General features: G+C 46.9%; 3 protein-coding genes across 5 annotated transcripts; 1 reads left to right on the forward strand and 2 right to left on the reverse strand.

Annotated features, from left to right (window-relative positions):
- Window positions 1-112: 112 nt before the first annotated feature.
- Window positions 113-3,364, forward strand: tmx2a (thioredoxin-related transmembrane protein 2a). The gene is made up of 8 exons (XM_040172650.2): window positions 113-301; window positions 420-480; window positions 1,068-1,181; window positions 1,687-1,763; window positions 1,970-2,076; window positions 2,590-2,655; window positions 2,748-2,877; window positions 2,952-3,364. Exons 1-8 carry the CDS (start codon window positions 113-115, stop codon window positions 3,129-3,131), a joined length of 924 nt encoding a protein of 307 aa, XP_040028584.2. The 3' UTR covers window positions 3,132-3,364.
- An 80-nt stretch (window positions 3,365-3,444) lies between these two features.
- On the reverse strand, window positions 3,445-13,624 carry LOC120816950 (zDHHC palmitoyltransferase 5b). Of its 2 annotated transcripts, XM_040172647.2 has the most exons (13): window positions 13,486-13,624; window positions 10,983-12,311; window positions 10,345-10,466; window positions 10,065-10,222; window positions 9,552-9,724; window positions 9,301-9,403; window positions 9,091-9,182; window positions 8,806-8,938; window positions 7,966-8,074; window positions 7,584-7,690; window positions 5,879-6,807; window positions 5,759-5,782; window positions 3,445-5,412 (listed from the first exon to the last, which is right to left on the reverse strand). In XM_040172647.2, the coding sequence occupies exons 2-12, from the start codon at window positions 11,129-11,131 to the stop codon at window positions 5,764-5,766; spliced, it is 2,094 nt and encodes a 697-aa protein (XP_040028581.2). In that variant the 5' UTR covers window positions 11,132-12,311; window positions 13,486-13,624; the 3' UTR covers window positions 3,445-5,412; window positions 5,759-5,763. The 2 variants fall into 2 exon arrangements, with proteins under 2 accessions (XP_040028581.2, XP_040028577.2); XM_040172643.2 differs by lacking the exon at window positions 5,759-5,782.
- A 508-nt stretch (window positions 13,625-14,132) lies between these two features.
- clp1 (cleavage factor polyribonucleotide kinase subunit 1) lies at window positions 14,133-17,133 on the reverse strand. 2 transcript variants are annotated; one of them, XM_040174853.2, is made up of 6 exons: window positions 17,028-17,133; window positions 16,010-16,284; window positions 15,751-15,858; window positions 15,524-15,643; window positions 15,258-15,395; window positions 14,133-15,088 (listed from the first exon to the last, which is right to left on the reverse strand). In XM_040174853.2, the coding sequence occupies exons 2-6, from the start codon at window positions 16,280-16,282 to the stop codon at window positions 14,402-14,404; spliced, it is 1,326 nt and encodes a 441-aa protein (XP_040030787.2). In that variant the 5' UTR covers window positions 16,283-16,284; window positions 17,028-17,133; the 3' UTR covers window positions 14,133-14,401. The 2 variants fall into 2 exon arrangements, with proteins under 2 accessions (XP_040030787.2, XP_077957264.1); XM_078101138.1 differs by lacking the exon at window positions 17,028-17,133 and having other exon boundaries at window positions 16,010-16,318.
- Between the last annotated feature and the right edge of the window lie 58 nt (window positions 17,134-17,191).

Here is a 17,191-nt window from a genome sequence, read left to right on the forward strand (position 1 = left end):
GCATGCGCAGTTCGAGCCGGTTGGCCCCCGGCGAACGTCAGGTTTCTTTCCCAGCTGTCATTCCTCCTCAAACCCCTTGAGGTGAAGCGACGTCGCCTCCTCCGCCGCCGCCATGGTTCTTATCACAGGACTCTGTACTTTTCTCTACCACTTGCCTCAGATTTACAAATGGCTACTGAAGCCGTACTACGTCTCCTCGCTGCTCATGACCGTCGCCTTCCTGGCGGTCCGAAAGGCTCCCGGCGTGTGCGAGCACCTGGCGACCCAGCGGGAGGACGGCAACTCCTGCGACTTCGACTGGGTGAGCGAGGCGGGGGGGAAACATGGTGGAGCTCTGCGGTTCACTCCACCTGTCGCAGGGTTGGTTGCATGCGTTGTGCCTTTTTTTAAATGTCCTTTCTTTCTGTTTTTTCTTACAGAGAGAGACGGAGATTCTCATGTTTCTTTGTGCAATAGTTATGATGAAGAACAGGAGAGCGAGTAAGTACCCCCCCCCACACACACACACACACACACTATGTGTGTGTAAACCAGGGTTGGTTTACAGTAAACAGTCGTCACAGAACAGGGGACCACCAGGATAAACATCCCACGTGGGAAAAAGTCACCCATCCCCCTACAGTCTACTTGGTTAGATTTGGTAAAAACGTCACTTTCTTTTTAAATAAGCTTTTTGGCTAAATAAGATCCACGCGTATGTGAGATACTGATTCATACGAAAGGCGTAATCTCCTGACTGAACCTCATCCGTAAGCCAAAGTAGACCCACACATGGGACCCTGTTGAACAGCGAGGACGGACACTGTCCTATAATGTGTGTGTCGTGTTAATGTTCAACCAAACGGGTACTTGTGACTTAATATGTAACTGTTTCATGTCCCGAGGAGCCCTGCAGCCACATCGAGGAAGTGCTTTGCCAAAAACGCTGCTTTGTTGTGTAAACAGCGGCAGCGGCGCCGCCGCCGCCGCGCCTCCTTGTGACCTTGTACCAAAGCGGTGAAGGACACTCTGCAGCCGCATTCAACGTCTCTCCTTCTAATGCCCCCCCCCCCCCCTCTCTCTCTCAGTCACACTGGAGCAGCACATAGGCAACGTGTTCCTGTTCAGCAAAGTGGCCAACGTCATCCTCTTCTTCCGGCTGGACATCCGGCTGGGCATCGTCTACCTGGCGCTGTGCGTCGGTCAGTGGCCATGTGACCACGTGCACAAATGCTGTCCCGCTCTCGGTGCACTTTGAGTCAAAGGAGGGGACATTCACGGGAGGCTCATAGTAGTCAGCGGGAAATATTTCATATTTTTGACCTGTTCACCTGTGAAAAGAGGTGGTCTTTGTTTCACCACCCAAATTTAAAAGTGCACATAGACTTGGATCAGTATACGTTCTTCCAGTTTCTGTTCGATTGTTGGTAGATATTTATTATTTAAAAGCATTACCTGTTTTCTAATCTCCAGAACGTCACCGCTAAGCGTCACGGGGGCTCTGAAGGGTGGTCACCCGCTATTTTTGTTCCTCGTTGTATTTCGATTTTCCTTATTTTCCACTTAGGTCACCACAATGCTTATGGGGTCGAGAGTATCTTTACTTTACTGAACTTAATAGCTTCATAAAAATGTCAAACTCCTATTGGGACGTTCATTGCGTCCACTAGACTCTGATGTGTCTCTTTACCTGTGCCTCGTCTCCAGCCTTCGTCATGACCTGCAAGCCGCCTCTCTACATGGGCCCCGAGTACATCAAGTACTTCAGCGACAAGACCATAGATGTGAGCGTTGTTACCCGAGAGAGAACTCGAGCTTCTCATCGCGCTGTTTGTATTTGTTTCTACATCCAACGTGGAGGCCAATTGTCAAATATACAACATAATCTATTAATTGAACGTTAGAATTTGATTTGTGTGTGTGTGTGAGACACACACACGGAGCTCCACACCTGTGTAATCGGTCGTGATCTCATTTATTGAGTCAATAGGAGGAGCTGCAGAAGGACAGTCGTATAACCTGGATTGTTGAATTCTACGCCAACTGGGCCTCCGACTGCCAGTCCTTTGCCCCCGTCTTTGCCGACCTTTCGATCAAGTAAGATACCGTTAAACGTGCGTGTGTAATTTAAGATGCTGCCGAGGGAACGTTTTGATTCAGGTCAGCCGCTGATGGTAAAATGTGAAGAGTTGTGATTGACTGAGCCGCGGTCCAGACACATTTAAACTATAACCCTACGAATCACCCGTCAAACCGGTCAATAAGCAACCGTGATGTCTATTTAAACATGTAAAATGTATTGATTTAAAATAAACCCTAATGACTCACATACTGGAATCTGATGAGTATTATATGCAGGCTACAATGTAATTGTATTAGTTTTATATGTTCTGTATTATCAAGGTCTTTGATATGAATCATTCTACTAATTGAATGCAGAAAAGAGCCTTTTGCCACAGTATTTTTTCAATAACTTGTTCCAAACCTTACAGTCCAAATTGGGTTGTTAAATGAAAGTCCTGTGTTTACATTTCTCCTGCTCTTGAAGTACATTGATTTTATGTTTTGTGCATTCGCATGTCTCATGCATCTTCTCCGGTTGTACTGTAGGTACAACTGTGCTGGACTCAAGTTTGGGAAAGTGGACATCGGGCGCTATGGAGAGGTTTCAAACAGGTCCGATTTCTAACGTATTCACGCTTTCAAAAACTGGACAGCTTCTCTGAGCACAGGATGTGACCCGTCCCAACGGACTATTCCTCCAACAGGTACAAGGTCAGCACTTCTCCACTTTCCAAGCAGCTGCCCACACTGGTGCTTTTCCAAGAAGGACGGGAAATGATACGACGTCCGATGGTGGACAAGAAAGGCAGAGCGGTGTCCTGGACCTTCAGTGAGGTAAGTTCCACAGTGAGTGAGATCTGTCACATCCACCAGGACGTGTCCTTACCGGTAGTTTACTTCTTTCGTAGGAGAACATCATCCGAGAGTTTAATCTCAACGAACTCTTCCAAAAATCGAAAAAGCTGAACAAAAGCCGCGATTTGAAAGAAGAGGAGCAGAGCGACGTTCAGCCGAAAGAGGTCAGCAACAAGCTGCTCCCTGAAACCGCCGACGTCCAGCCGCCCACGGAGAGCAAGAAGGACCAGTGAGGAGGAGCTGCAGGACTTGCTAATTATTAAGCAGGAAGCTGGAGCCCGCTTGCTGCTGTGACTGAGTTTGATGCAGCGTGGTCCGAATGCAGCACCAGACGAGCAGTGCGTTTGGTACATTTTACTAAGTTATGACAACTAATGCCTTTTCTTTTTGTAATGCTCGTTTTTTTGACTTTCTGCAACTCGCCTGTTAGCTGCTGAAGCTGAAATAAAAAGATTGTGTCCAGTTATAATTTGTGAGGCGTTACGTTCAACAGTTTGACATTTTTATTCTGAGAAGACATCTCTTTGAAAAATTCTTTAAAGGCCATTTGGGGAAATGTCTTTAATGTACTCAATACAGATATTTGTGACACTCGTTCCATTCATCACAGCCCACAATAGCAATATTTTGTATCTCACATATACTCAAGTATACTCAGTTTCAAATTGTTCAGTGGTCACCATCAAGGGCAGGAAAAAAAAGGTATCGCAAGTTTGTACCCCTGTTCCATTAATGCTTCTTTTAACCACACACACCTCACCCAGGTGGGATTTTGACAATATGTTTGCACACCAGTGAAGCATTCAGCACAACAAACAAAAACCACATGCACACCGAAGACGTAGCTGGGAGGGTTGCAGACTAGTAGCACGTCCTTTCTTTGGGTTGAACGATGGTACTTCTGTGCTTCAAGCGAGTGATTTCCCCCCCAAAAAGGACGCACAGCGCTGACATTCTACTGCTAAACACCGCTGGAGGCCTTAAGAAGAAAATAAATAAACCTTAACTGTTATGCCTGATCCTGAAGCTCCCAAACACACCTGACTTCCAATTCTTCCGCTCTTTACGTGGCTGTTTACGGAAGTTTTAAAAGCCAATAAAAAAAACAACTATTCTGCCTTACATTTTTTTCACTCAAGTGTAAAAAATACAAAACAAATAGGAAAAAAGGTATAAATGTGCATGCTTCACTATGAAGGGTCCGAAGGCAGATAAAAACAAAAAAATTAAAGTCTCCAAATGCAAACCAGTCCCTCCCCGAAACTCTATTTAGTGGCATAGAGCATTTACAATTTCATTTATAAATTCTTTGTCATAAAAAATATTCATACTTTTCTCAAAAAAGGGACAACATGGTAGACTGGTTTGAAATTGTGCCCAAAACTACAAGGTTGTCTTTTAAAATAAATAAGCCCTTCCCTCACTGCCCCTTTTTGGCTGGTCACCTGTTAAAAGGTTTCAGGTTCTACTCGCATCCTGATTGACAGAAAGAAGAAAAATAAAAAAAACACAAGATACATACAATGATCTTAAAGCTACTAAACAAATTTTGCATAATGTCTCTAGCATAAAAGATTACAAGCGTACATTCCACAAAGATACTTGTGCTGCAAACGTGATTCAGAATTTCTTTGTGGCTTTCAGATAATCCAGCTCCATTATTTACCACCTCGGCTGTGCACCAAGCGATCAGCTTTCTCTTTGGACGATGAAAATTCCAGCAAGAGCTCGTGAACGGCTGATGCAGCCATTAAAATAAGAACAGGCCACTGATTAGAGATCGCTTTTATGAATAATTACGCACAGAAAAACCGTCACTCTCGTCCAAAGTCATCTTCAATACCTGACAAGTTGACCCAATAATGATCTGTAAGATTTTCTACATTTATATAAAAAAAATTAAAAAAAAGGTTTAGAAAACTAAAAGGATACTGTGTTTATAGGTTGGATTCACCGAACCGATTGCGTGATCCGTTCATACATCGGAGCAGACGTTTCTATTGGTCTATAGTCTTAAATCCATCTAATGGATGAAGGCCATCCTCTCCACGGTGGGCGATGCTCTGTGTGCTAACGTACCAAATCAAAATCATTGAATCGCCCCGAGTGTTCTTCAGACATCTCTGTAGCCAGCCGTGACAATACGACCGCGTCCGTCTACGGCTCACAAAGTGGCTAAACGGGGACGACTTGACCCGGAGAAAAACAAAGTGTCCCCTTTTGTTCAAATCTGCCGGTGGCGTTACAAATATAACAAAGTGAGTACCAGACTGGCCGGCTCCTTCAGTCCTTTGCCCTGGAAAAGAGTCACTTTTAGGAGCCTGCAGTCGTAAATAATGTCCAACTCCGGTAAGAGAAAGTAGTCCCGGGGCCTTTCAGGGTGAAGGGACGTGAAGCTTGTCCGTCTCTCAAACCGATATCTCGTAAGTGGTCCCTCCAACGCCGGTCACCTTCTTCACTCCGCCCCCTGGTTTGGTTGGTGTGTGATTGGCCAAGACTGGACGAGAGGGGTATCTGATTGGACAGTTATTAGAGAGGGGGTAAGGGAAGGGGAGGCAGATTAGGAGTGAGGACAGAGGACAAATGGATGTGGAGGTGGGTGGTTTTACGTCAAATAATTACAGCAAAAAAGCACTAATGTTTCTCTACCATCAAACCTTTAAGGCATTTTGGTAACTATACTGCGAGTAAGAAAAAAAAGGACAAAAAAGGCGAGAGGACAGAAGTAAACAGCACCGTGGTCAGGCATGCTTTCACAGAGCTAAAACACACACTTCTCCACACAGTGCACACTTCCAACTGATGAACGCTAAACAGGCAAAAACTGACTAAACCGTTGAGAAGGAAAAGGAAAACTCACACAGATCAGGGAGGAAGAGGAGGGCTGACACAAACCAGGGAGGAAGAAGAAGAGAATTAGGAGGAAATGGAAGGAGGAGGAGAAGCAGGCGGGCGGATCTGGCGATGGATCACTACTCACTGTGCAGCCTGTTGCCCTCCTCCGGCTCCTCCCCCTCCCACCACAAGGCCTCCTCCTGAAGCCCTCGGGGGCCTGTGCTGAGGTCCCGCTTCCCCAACATGATACTGCGACTTGCCGAGAGAGAGGCCGCGAGGCGGCGGGGAGACAGGGGGCTCTAGTGAGCGACCCCCAGGGGAGGAGGACAGGTTACGGGGTCCTCGGGAGGAGGAGTTGTGGTTAGCCTGCAGCAGGTGCTGGATCTCCGGGGCACCAGAGGCGGAGGGAGGGGGCGGGCTGACGGCACGCAGGTAGGCCCTGTGGGGGGAGGAGAAAGTGGCGGAGCCCTGGAGCAGCTGCCCCTCCCTCTGCTGTGCGATCTGAGCCGAGAGGAAGGGCGACGTGTAGCCCTGCAGCGGGCTGCCGGGCGACACCCCCTCCCGCTGCCCCGCCGCACCCGCCGAGGGGAACGCAGCCCGGGGCTTCTGCGGCGACAGCTCGTGGGCGGCAGACTCAAACTCGGGGCTCTCGGACGGCGTGAGAAGGCTGTCGTAGGACAGGCTGCCGTTCCGAGGCGTCTGATTGGCCAGGCTCTTGTAGCTGGTGTCCGTGGTCCCCTCGGATTGGAGGGTGGACAGCGGGTTGTTGGCCGCCAGCGCCGAGCGCAGGCTGGACGAGTGAGAGCCGCCCGTGGACAGAACCAGGGACGACGGGTAGGAGGTGTGGGAGCGCCCGGCCAGGGAGTAGCCGGACATGCCCCCGGGTATCACCCCAGCAGCGCCGCCCGGGCCTCCGGGGCCCTCGCCTCTGTCGCCTCCCCCTCTGCGCGCCCCTACACCTCCCCCCACCACCGTGGTCCCGTCCAAGCTGCTGGGCTCCGAGCGGTAGCTGGGCTGCCGGCTCGACTGGAGGATGGAGGGAGATGGAGAGTCCAGACTGTCCCCACGGATCATCTGAGAGAAGGAGAACAGAAGGAGGCGGAGTATGATGACGGTGGGGCGGGCGGGGGTAGAGAGGGAGGGGGGGGTAGGGAGAAAGATGATAATCACAGTGTTACTTGAGGAATGGATGACATAACACGAAGAATAACTGCTTTACTACATATCCAAACAGAAAAAGTGGGGGAGAAATTGGATGCTTGAACGGTGCTCTACTCCGTCATCACACTACTGGACTGGAAACATTGACTGGCTTGAACAAGCACTGACACTGCATGTCAAAGACTGTGTGTACCAACACATGAATGGATATACAAATACATACATGAACTACACATTCCAGTCAATGCCGTCTCAGGGGGAAAAGGATAGATCCACTCAAACACACAGAGACAACCAAAGGGACACAAACAGGTGACACCAGCTGAGACTTACTGATCGACCGATGGCCACTGAATGATCATTTCAAAGTAAAAAAATAAATAAAAAAAAGAGGGGCATGGTATTAACCACAAAATAAATAGGAAAGCACGAGGTCGCACCAGCCACCAGATCATTAGTTACAGATCTCAAATATTGCTTGTATGATTTAGAAATGCTAAAATAAGCTCGCCATGTCAAAGTCTACGAAGTTGTGTCTAATTGAACGAACATATTTAGATTAACACGATCATTGCAGGCATCGGTGTGTCCAGTCAGGCAAAGACGTGTGGTTAACTTCCCTCTACGCTGATCCTGTGTTTAACATTCCCTATGTAACGATACCGGATGCTTTGGACATTGACATGTACCTTGCTGGGGTGCGTGAGGGCAGTGTGGTTCCTTCCTGGGCTGCTGAACGCTGGTCGGTACTTGTACATCGACGGCGTGGTCGGACCTTCGGTCAACAAGCTGCTCTCTGAGTGACAACAAAGCAAAAGGAGCATTTTGAGGTGTGGCTTGTGATGCCAAAACAAACAGTCAACGGCTCAGGTAACACGCTCAGAGTACCTGCGCTGCACTTGACGGCCAAAACTAGAGATGTAGACGAGTCAGTCACTGCACAAGGTTCACGTGTGTGTGTGTGTGTGTGTGTGTGTGTGTGTGTGTGTGTGTGTGTGTGTGTGTGTGTGTGTGTGTGTGTGTGTGTGTGTATACGCGTGTGTGTGTTGTGCGCGAGTGCGCTTGTCTCACCCTCCGTGTCTGCGCGGGGGAGGCCCGGGTACCGGAGCTCTGGCTTTGGAGGAGGTGGAGGCTCTGCATCCGCTGACTGGCTCTCTGTTGGATCTAGACTACTCTTGGACTGAAGAGGACACACAGAGACGTACATTATCAGGTCTTGGTCACAATAGCCCTGAATTAACAAGTAAATAAAATAAAAAAACAGGATTAGAACACACAGTTACACAGTCCAGTAGAGGTTTAACTCAGTGTTGGCTGCAAATGGCAGGTACATTATTTTGCAACAGGAGTGTTCTACTTTCATCCTAAACCTTGTTTTCGTTGTAACGGAGTAACTATTAAGGTGCAACGCCCCGTTTTATGAAACATTCAAGGTTTTGGCATCTGAGAAGAGTTCAGACCCACTGATGTAACTATTTTTAGTCCAAACACCCTCCAACACATGTACTTCATTATCCAGATGAGGTCATACTATATACCTCATAAGCAGTGTACATAAGCAGAATAAAAACATTTTTTCAGTTGTTTTTAACTAAGAAATTTGCTAATATAGAGGATAAGTTTCCTTCTTAATGCCAGCACATTTCAACCATTAACCACCTTTTTTAGTATTTTTTTTCTGTTGTGTAAGATTCTTTTTTAGAACCACTTCATTTCTAACTCTGTTTTACGATTCAAAATGTAAAAAGCATTTGAAAGGAATGGTGGGGAACGACCAAGATAAAGTTTTGCAGAACAAAACAAGTTGATGAAGTGCGCCTGTGTGGTGGGAAGTGTGTGGGATTCTTTGGTTTCCTTCGAGTCCAGAGCTTTTGATCCTACACATATTCACAATATTTCTGAATGCCTCACCCTGGTGCTGTGTCGGTCATTCTGAATGCCATTGTCCAGGACCTTGGCTTCTAGCTGCGCCTCAGTCAGGGGCGGTCTGAGAAATGGTGGCTGCACATCCAGGGCCTGCGGGCTCCGGGACCGGCCAACGTATCTGTGGGGCGGACATTCACACACACATACGTCAATCTTCATTAAAGTGACACACGAGGGAGACACGGACAGAGTTAGAGAGCGAGGGAGAAAGAGACAGAATGCTAAACAAGGGGAGCAACAGGTGAGTGCAGATGGGGGATGAAGGCTGACCTGGGCGCCTGGGAGCTGCATAGCACATGAGAAATATTCCTCGTGCAGCCGTTGGTGAAAGGGTTAACACCTCCCCGAAACTTCCCTGTCACCTACAACGAGAGAGGAAGAGGGGCACACGTTCCAGCTCACACGTCCACCATCATTAGTGATAAGATAAGGTCTCAACTGTCTGGATTATTTGAGACAGCACAGCTCTCACACGCGTACCTGTTCATTGGTGGTCCTACCGCGCGCCACCAACACCATGTGGAACCCAGTGAGACCAGCCACCGGGAAGAAAAACAGGCCGGCCACACACATCACTACCATACTGAGAGGAGAGGGTCAAGGAGGTGCCAACAAACACAGCGCAGAAAAACTACACGAATAATCAGGCTCGGAACGCAAACTAAATGTGAAAAGAACATTTCACAATTGGTTCTGCCGCTTGATGGCTGCAGAGGCCAAGTGAAGGATACGTAACCACAGCGTGCGGCGTGTCCAGCTGCTGGCGGTGGTGCAGCACATAAACCAAACCAAAGCCAAATACATTCATGATGTGGGTGGTAAGCGACAGCAAGAAGAGGAAGAAATGGCGATAATTCCTCCGACCAATGCAGTTGTTCACCCAAGGACAGTGGTGGTCAAAGTCCTGAGAGAGCACAAAGGTCAACAATGTACGAATATGACAGAGGGGGAGATGGGGGTTCATAAAGTGCACAATGAAATTTTTACTTGCTTTTTAAAACTGAACGATGCATCACAAATACATGTTCTCACAACTTTGAAAACCACGATGGGTTGCAAAAGTATCACTATCATTTAATCAGTATGTCACAAATATACTACCAAAAAGATGTTAAAGGAGCCACGTCAATCACAAACCGTTACCCTGCTTCCACCCCCATTGTCCCTGTAGAACTCATTCTGTATGAAACGGTGGAATATATCAATTTCTAATTAGATCTCGCAACTCGAGTGTGCGCGTGTACCTCCACACAGTTGTCACAGACCGAGCAGTGCGAGCAGCGCGGAGGACGGTAGAAGCGGCAGGTTGCGCACCACTTCATGCGCACTTGGATCCCTTTGATCTCCACCGTTTTGTAGAGCGGAGCGCGGAAATCGTCTTCTTTGTCTTCATCCTCCTCCGCTGAAGACGACACACACACACAATTATTTTCATTCATAGTTCATCCGTCATGTACTGTGACAGTCATGTTAGTACGTCATAACCAACTTTCTCGGGCAAACACCCTGTTCACGTGTGCTTACCTCTGGGGAAGACTCCGGGGTCCATGAATGTGGCCATAGAGAAGTTGGCGAGGGTGAAGAGGAAGATCACCGCAACGTAGATGGGAATGACACAGGAGAAATACTCCGACAACCATGGACACCTGTGAAGCATGAAAAGGGGAGGAGTAGAAATACCCACATTATTCCCAAAATATTTGAGTGTGCAACACGTATTCTTGGTCTATTCTCAGCAGCATGTAGATGTAGCTTGAATCCCTACGATGGGAATAATTAGCAAGATACTCTTCACTGCATCCACAACTAATGACAAGCCTTGAGCAAGGCAATTTATCCCTCAACTGCTCCATTGAAGCCGCTTAGAGGCCAGAAACAGAAGACTGTAAATGTAATTTGACAGCTCATAGGTATGATTTGGAGGAACAGAGTTAATACAGGTTATGCTGATAAGAGGACAGGCTTTCTCAGCACAAACTTGCTGTATAAAAGGTTAAAAAATTTAAAAGAATCTCAAAAAAATGTTTACACGTGTCTTTGGCGCACACACAACTTCATGCAAAAGCCATTACTTTGGCAGCGTGTGCATCTTTTGCCCTTTGCAACATGTTTGCGTCGTGTGCGAGTTTGAATATGAGCGCGATGAAGAACGAGATACTCACGTGAAGCAGAAGAAGAGGCTGGTGGATCCGACGAGGAAAGTGGTGGCCGCAGACACCGGGACATATCGGCTGGGGCGGAATGGACGGGTAGGAGCAGAAGCAGGGACACCCACTCCTCCGCCAACCCCCCCACTGCTGAAGCCCGGCATTAGAGACGGAAAGAGAGGAGAGGGGAGGAAGAAAGAGACGCGGGTATCTACGGGCTACCTACTGTGAACAGGCGCTCTCAGGTCAAAATAGCAAATGTGGGGTTTCTTTGAGAGGAGGCGCCATGACAACAGATGAGAAAAAGAAAATACTATGCAAAGCAGCAGCTGTATGGAAACATGAGGGTTTCTGTGTGTCCAGACACTCAATGTCTCCTGGCACCAGTAGAATCCCTTAAAATCAGAGTTGTTGTATATAGGCGTATGCAGCTTTACCGTTGCATGTGTACAACTGGTTGTGATGTTATTTAAGTTCTGTGCATACACTTAGAGGTTTAGAAAAGCAAGACTTTAACAGAGCGCGGCGATACAAAAATAGGTGTATCGGTAATTATATTTGTATGGCTTTATTGTAACTGTATTTGGTTCAACAATATAAATAAATCTAAAACCAGTGCAACGCCCGTCTCCTTGAACACAAAAGCACAGATGCTCGCACACGACTAAAAGTGGAGGAATCTGGCTTTCTCTCCACTCCGGTATCTGTGTTGGGCTCCAGTTCTGAATATGCCTATCAGAGAAGATGTATATAAAAACAAAAAGACCAGAAAAGTAAAGAGGTAGTGTGGATCGCCGGCAGGCCGAGAGCAGAAGCACATAGAGGAAAACAGGCAGAGGACTGAGCGCAGCAGCTGCTGAGGACTTGTGTGACTGTTATTTAGGCACTGGGTAGGTCGCAGGAACGGGGGAAGGCGGCAGAAGGGACAGTTCTAGCGTTTCAAACTACGTTTGCAGGGCAAAAACAAATTAACTTTTAAACTAGTCGCAGGTTCAAGAAAAAAAAAAGCGGTTTACAAAATGATGTCCAACCTTCGCCTTTACAAGGACTTCAGCTCAAACAGGCGAGTCACCAGGTTCTGATGGGTCCTCTGGCTTCAGTCTTTGCTTCAATATGGGGATAAAAATCAACTCAATCCAAAAAGAACCCCCCTGCGTGTCATCGAGCTGTCACCGTAGTTGGCCGGGTCTGGGTGTAGAGACCTCTCCCACCGCCAAACTCTCTGCAGATAGACCTCCTTTGCCATTTTGCATCTCTTAAACAAAGCCATGTGCAGCAGTGATGCTATGTAGTCCGATGCATTTGTGCTTTTTGTCTCTTCGTCCCCTCGGCTATTGGATGCCCCTGCAAAGAAATACAATGACATTGTCAGTGGGGAAAACCTAGGCCTAAATCTAAATTCTATTTAGATAAACCATACAATATTACAGCCAAATTCTGACTGAAATGAAAGCACGTTTAGTCATATAAATAGCTGTACCTACAGTGATACTTAATGTGTTTATTTTTACAGGTTTAAACCAGACTGTCAAAAGTAATACAAGCTGTCCTCAAAAATGTATTTATCACCGTTAACATTGATCAGAAAAAGAAAAGTTGCTCCACTGCTGTTGTTGAACACAACTGTCACATCAACGCCCTGAGGATTTCAAATAAAACACCTCCCACCCGTGGAACACACACACACACACACACACACACACACACACACACACACACACACACACACACACACACACACACACACACACACACACACTTTCGCAGATGAAAAAGTAGTGGCGTGCAGTGTGAACACCCTGACAAGGGATCTGGTGAAACAGTGTAACCTGATATTTTAAACGCATCCCTCTTCGACAATTACCACAACCGGGTTGGCGTGATAAGTTAGTTCTTCACCTCACATGCCCCCAAAACAACAAAAACAACAACAGCCCGTTAATCCTAAAATCCCCGTTTTCGAGTCATGTCACTGCAACAATCTGCAGGTCCGGGCTGCATCGTTAAACGGCTTCTCTTTATCCATTAACGGTTACTAACGATTCGTTGCTAGCTGACGTATTATAGGAGTGTTACGCCATTGTATTGACTATCGCTTCATCTTTGGATTCATAAGTTTAGGTCGACCAAGCGTAAAACAACAGGCCAGGGAGGTGCTAGGACCCGAGACAACTAACGTTACATCAACGAACCTCACTTCCACCCTAATTTTACTCCCCCGAAGTTCGGTAACACGCGACGCGATGTGTCGGATTGTTGTGTTAACATTATTTAAAATGCGGCAGACTTTCACACGACCCATACGTATTAATCAGCTAGCTCCTACCTAGCGTCGAAAGTTTTTTGCGACACCGCTCGGTCCTTTACAACAGCGAAGAGTTAGCTAACGTTACCTGGCTGGCTAGTTTCGGGAGCTTTACATTCGCGGGGCAGCTTTTGCTGACGGTACACGGGATAAACGAACGCCCGTTCCTTTAAACAGTCGCCGCACAGAGGCGGTAAAATGAGCAGGACATACCTAGTAGGCAACAAGCGAGCTGTCTAGCCGGTAGGGTGTTGGTCGCTACGGTCCTCCTTGAGTTAGCCGCTAGCAAACCACTTTAGCTCGCTCGCTAGGCCGACATCGGAATCCCGGAACTAGCCTGTCGTCCCTCAGGTGGGGTGAACAGCCAATCAGAGGCCGAGCAGGTGTGGTTTGGAGAAGCGGCGGAACCAATCACGGCGCAGGGCGTGAATAGTTTCGCTACCGGCGAAACGGATTGATTTGACAGTTTAAGCTCCTTTTTAAATTGACTGGCAAACGTCTGCAAGTTATCCAATAATGTTTCCACCAGGCCACATTTAATTTAAAATGGCTCATTATGCAACGCTCTACCCACTTATTAAGAGATGTCACTGAGATATTTAGATTAGGGTTGTGGGTTGGAATACTGGAAACGTTCATTCTGAGGATTACATTATATTTCTGTTCATTCTGTGAAGGTTCGACACACAATTAAAGAACATCTAGTTGGTAGTATTTCCTTATTTTCGGGAAATACTGGATCATTTCACAATTATTCAGCTTTAGTACAAACCATATGCAAATGAGCTACAATCGATGTGCATTTGAAATGATTTACAAAACATATTAGACCATTAAAGTAACATCTCTGACACCAAATGTTTTACATTTCAGAAATTTATTACGCAGAAGAAAAACAATGTAGATGAAACATTATCAAAAAGGTGATTAGGGCACTGATAAAAACATCCCGTGCCACATATTTCCCAAACATCTGTACATTGTGGGCTAAAAAACAGGGTATAATTTACAGCAACTGTACTGAACCTTCCAGCTTTTGCCATCTTTAGCTCATACAGAGAAACACAAAGACCCAACTAGGAAACTACATTTCTTTACAGAACTCCTCCCCAACAAAGTGCTCTTCCCTTCATTTCATGTCCATGAAGCGGATGTCCATGATGAGTAGCGTGTGCCTGGGCAGTGGTCTGGGCGCTGGGGACAGCACTTTCATCACCTGTGTCTGAGTGTCCACATTAGTCACCACTATAAAGCCACACACGGGGCTCTCTACAATACCCTTTCTGGCACCTTCCTCTCCATCCTCCGCACTGCTCACGCTTAGCACATGATACGTGAGGTCCCTCCCCGGCGTCACGGGCACAAGCTTTAGCTGTGTGTCATCCTGAGACATTCCCAGTGGCAAGCAAGAGTCCGGGATGGATGGCGCTCCGATTTTGTAGATGCGGACGTCGGAGAAACGCACTTCGTAGGAGAAGGGGTAGAAGGTCACTCCACGGAAGCCGTAGAAATACTCGCGGATCTTCTCATCCCGCGTGTCCCGCCGGCACTCCTTGGAGCGCTCCACGACCCCCCCGGACTTGGGTAGGAGAACAACCCGCACAAAGTGGGGGAGGTCTCGTTTGAGTTCATTGTAGAGCCGCTCGTGGTCCAGCACCAGCACCACGTCCACCTCGAAGGCAGAGGCACAGTGCACTAGAGCCTGGTATCCAGAGCCCTTCACCCAGCCGCAGGTGTTGATGATGCAGCCGCCCACGCTAGCTTTCCGGTTCACCTCACAGCGCTGGGAAAACACCTCGGCTAAGCACGACGTTAGCTACACATTCGTAGAAAACATAAGAAAAGAAGTGATTAAACTGGGCAGAGAAAAACTAAAAAAAAAAGAAAAAGATGACAGTGCAGCCTAAATCCACAGCCGGGCAGTGGGCTTTTGGCTGCATGTTGTTAAGCAACATTAAACATTAACAGAATATTTGCTTACTGACCTTATTATATAGTTTGATATTGGTCCCAGGGGTAGTAGAGCCAAAGTGGTACACCAAAGGAGCCTGGACTGAAAAACCCTCCTCTACATCTGCCGGGCGCTCAATGCACAGTGCCGACACTGTACCGGGTACAGACACCTGACGAGCAGAATACAATTGACACAATCAAATCTGACACACTAAAACAGCAACACTGAGAGCACTGGAAAAATCAGGATTTCATGGACTAATAAAAGAATGTTTATTATGACTCCAATTCATCTTACCCCACTCTGTCCAACATCCAGCTCCACCAACGTTGGCCTCCGGCCCACCCTTACAGCATAGCTTAGTAGCAGACGGCACACTGTTGACTTTCCCACATCTGTAGGTCCAACCACCATCACCTGCGGGATAATTAATTATATGAGGTCAATTGAAATGCATTTATTGAGATCTGGGAACCTTGCATTTAAAGGCCTCTAAAAACAGGAGTGTTCTTATTCAAACATACCCTCGGCCCCCTCTCGTTGTCCCTCTCTGCTTGTTTTCTCATCTGTTCCAGGGCAGCATGTGTGTTCAGGTAAAGCAGCATGGGAGTATCCTTTGAAACATAAGCCACCTGTGGTGATGTGGGGTAGATGGTGGTTATCTGAACCTTCCATTAACCAAAAGGTCAAACTCAAGAAGCCGGAAAGGGTTAAATGTGATACCATATTCAACGTGGGAAAAACATTTGCATGGACATGGCTTTAAAAAAAAAAAGTGCTGACCTCTGGCTTCCCATAAAGATTGACACTGCAGCCTTGCCAAGTGAAAACTGCAATCTTAGCGCCTGGTCCAAATGTGTACTTCTTGTTGCGGTTCAGCTCGGAGCCAAACACCTCCGCCATGCCTGTAAGGAGCTCCAGCTCCACCTGCTCCACTGCCTCCCCGGCCTCCACCTCAAACCGAAGTTCCGTCTCCTTCTCCAGGTCAAACCTGGTGCTGACCTTCCCAGGAACCGGGACCTCTTCACTAGTCGATTCCACACCCTCTGTTGCCATGACTGACAGGAGAAACTGCATGTTACAAATACAAGGCACTAACGACTTATTTAAAAGAGAAGGACAATCATATACAAGTTATCACAATGACCCAAACAGTGTCAAGCTTTTACAAGAATACTATCATAAAACATTCACACTATAAGATATCAAGACTATTGATAAACTTGACTTAAAATGCTTTAATTAAAAGTTAATTGTGTATTGACACATCACCAATGGCAATGTTACATAAGAGTCCAAGCTAAAATGGTATAACAGTGTATTAATGAAGTATTAACCTGAATAAGACACATTTACACATTATTATACACATTTTATTAACTAACTTATATCCACATACTAAAAAATAAACTTTCTGAGAGACATGAACGAGTCACGTTAGTCAGTTAGTGGCCTTCGCTAATTATGATAACGTCACTGTTAACGTTACGAAGGACGGACTGGAGCGGACAAAAATTAGATCCAGTCTTTCTTAATGTTAGCATGGTGAATTCAAAATATATAAGTAGGTACCAACTCTCAGCCAAAGTGTGAGCACACTGTGAGGAAACAGTTTAGCTCATTGGTCACTTTCATGGAAGAAAACAACCAACGCTAGCTAGCCAGCGGTTAGCAAGCTGTAGCCGTAACGCAGTCCTATTTTCAGTAAAAAAGCCTATAAACGCGTCCGATGTCAGTAAACTATTTCCACATTGCCAGGTGAATGTCTACGGGTTCGTTTTTTACATGCTGAAATACTTACTGCCTAAATTCAAGCCTGTCGTAGTTTGAAAAGTAGGTTCCCAGCTCTCGAAGGCCAACGCCGTGGTTGGTCGCGTGATGATGAGGTCACATCTCTCTCAACCAATAATGTTCAACGTCGGCTGGAGGCTCGCGCAAAACGTTCGAAATGAATGTGCGTTTTAA

This window comes from Gasterosteus aculeatus, chromosome 4 (genome assembly GCF_964276395.1).
Source record: "Gasterosteus aculeatus chromosome 4, fGasAcu3.hap1.1, whole genome shotgun sequence".
In the NCBI taxonomy this organism is placed as follows: domain Eukaryota; kingdom Metazoa; phylum Chordata; class Actinopteri; order Perciformes; family Gasterosteidae; genus Gasterosteus; species Gasterosteus aculeatus.

Excerpts from the sequence above, each read along its gene's own strand:
- tmx2a (XM_040172650.2), top strand. The coding sequence starts at position 113 with ATGGTTCTTATCACAGGACTCTGTACTTTTCTCTACCACTTGCCTCAG. Across the intron at positions 481-1,067 it reads GATGAAGAACAGGAGAGCGA|TCACACTGGAGCAGCACATA; the intron begins GTAAGTACCCCC and ends TCTCTCTCTCAG. Across the intron at positions 1,764-1,969 it reads TCAGCGACAAGACCATAGAT|GAGGAGCTGCAGAAGGACAG; the intron begins GTGAGCGTTGTT and ends TTGAGTCAATAG.
- LOC120816950 (XM_040172643.2), bottom strand. The coding sequence starts at position 11,131 with ATGCCGGGCTTCAGCAGTGGGGGGGTTGGCGGAGGAGTGGGTGTCCCT. Across the intron at positions 10,467-10,982 it reads AGCCTCTTCTTCTGCTTCAC|GTGTCCATGGTTGTCGGAGT; the intron begins GTGAGTATCTCG and ends CATGCTTCACAG. Across the intron at positions 5,413-5,878 it reads GGAGGGCAACAGGCTGCACA|ATACCCCTCTCGTCCAGTCT; the intron begins GTGAGTAGTGAT and ends CTGTCCAATCAG.
- clp1 (XM_078101138.1), bottom strand. The coding sequence starts at position 16,303 with ATGCAGTTTCTCCTGTCAGTCATGGCAACAGAGGGTGTGGAATCGACT. Across the intron at positions 15,859-16,009 it reads ATCTTTATGGGAAGCCAGAG|GTGGCTTATGTTTCAAAGGA; the intron begins GTCAGCACTTTT and ends ACATCACCACAG. Across the intron at positions 15,644-15,750 it reads ACAACGAGAGGGGGCCGAGG|GTGATGGTGGTTGGACCTAC; the intron begins GTATGTTTGAAT and ends ATTATCCCGCAG.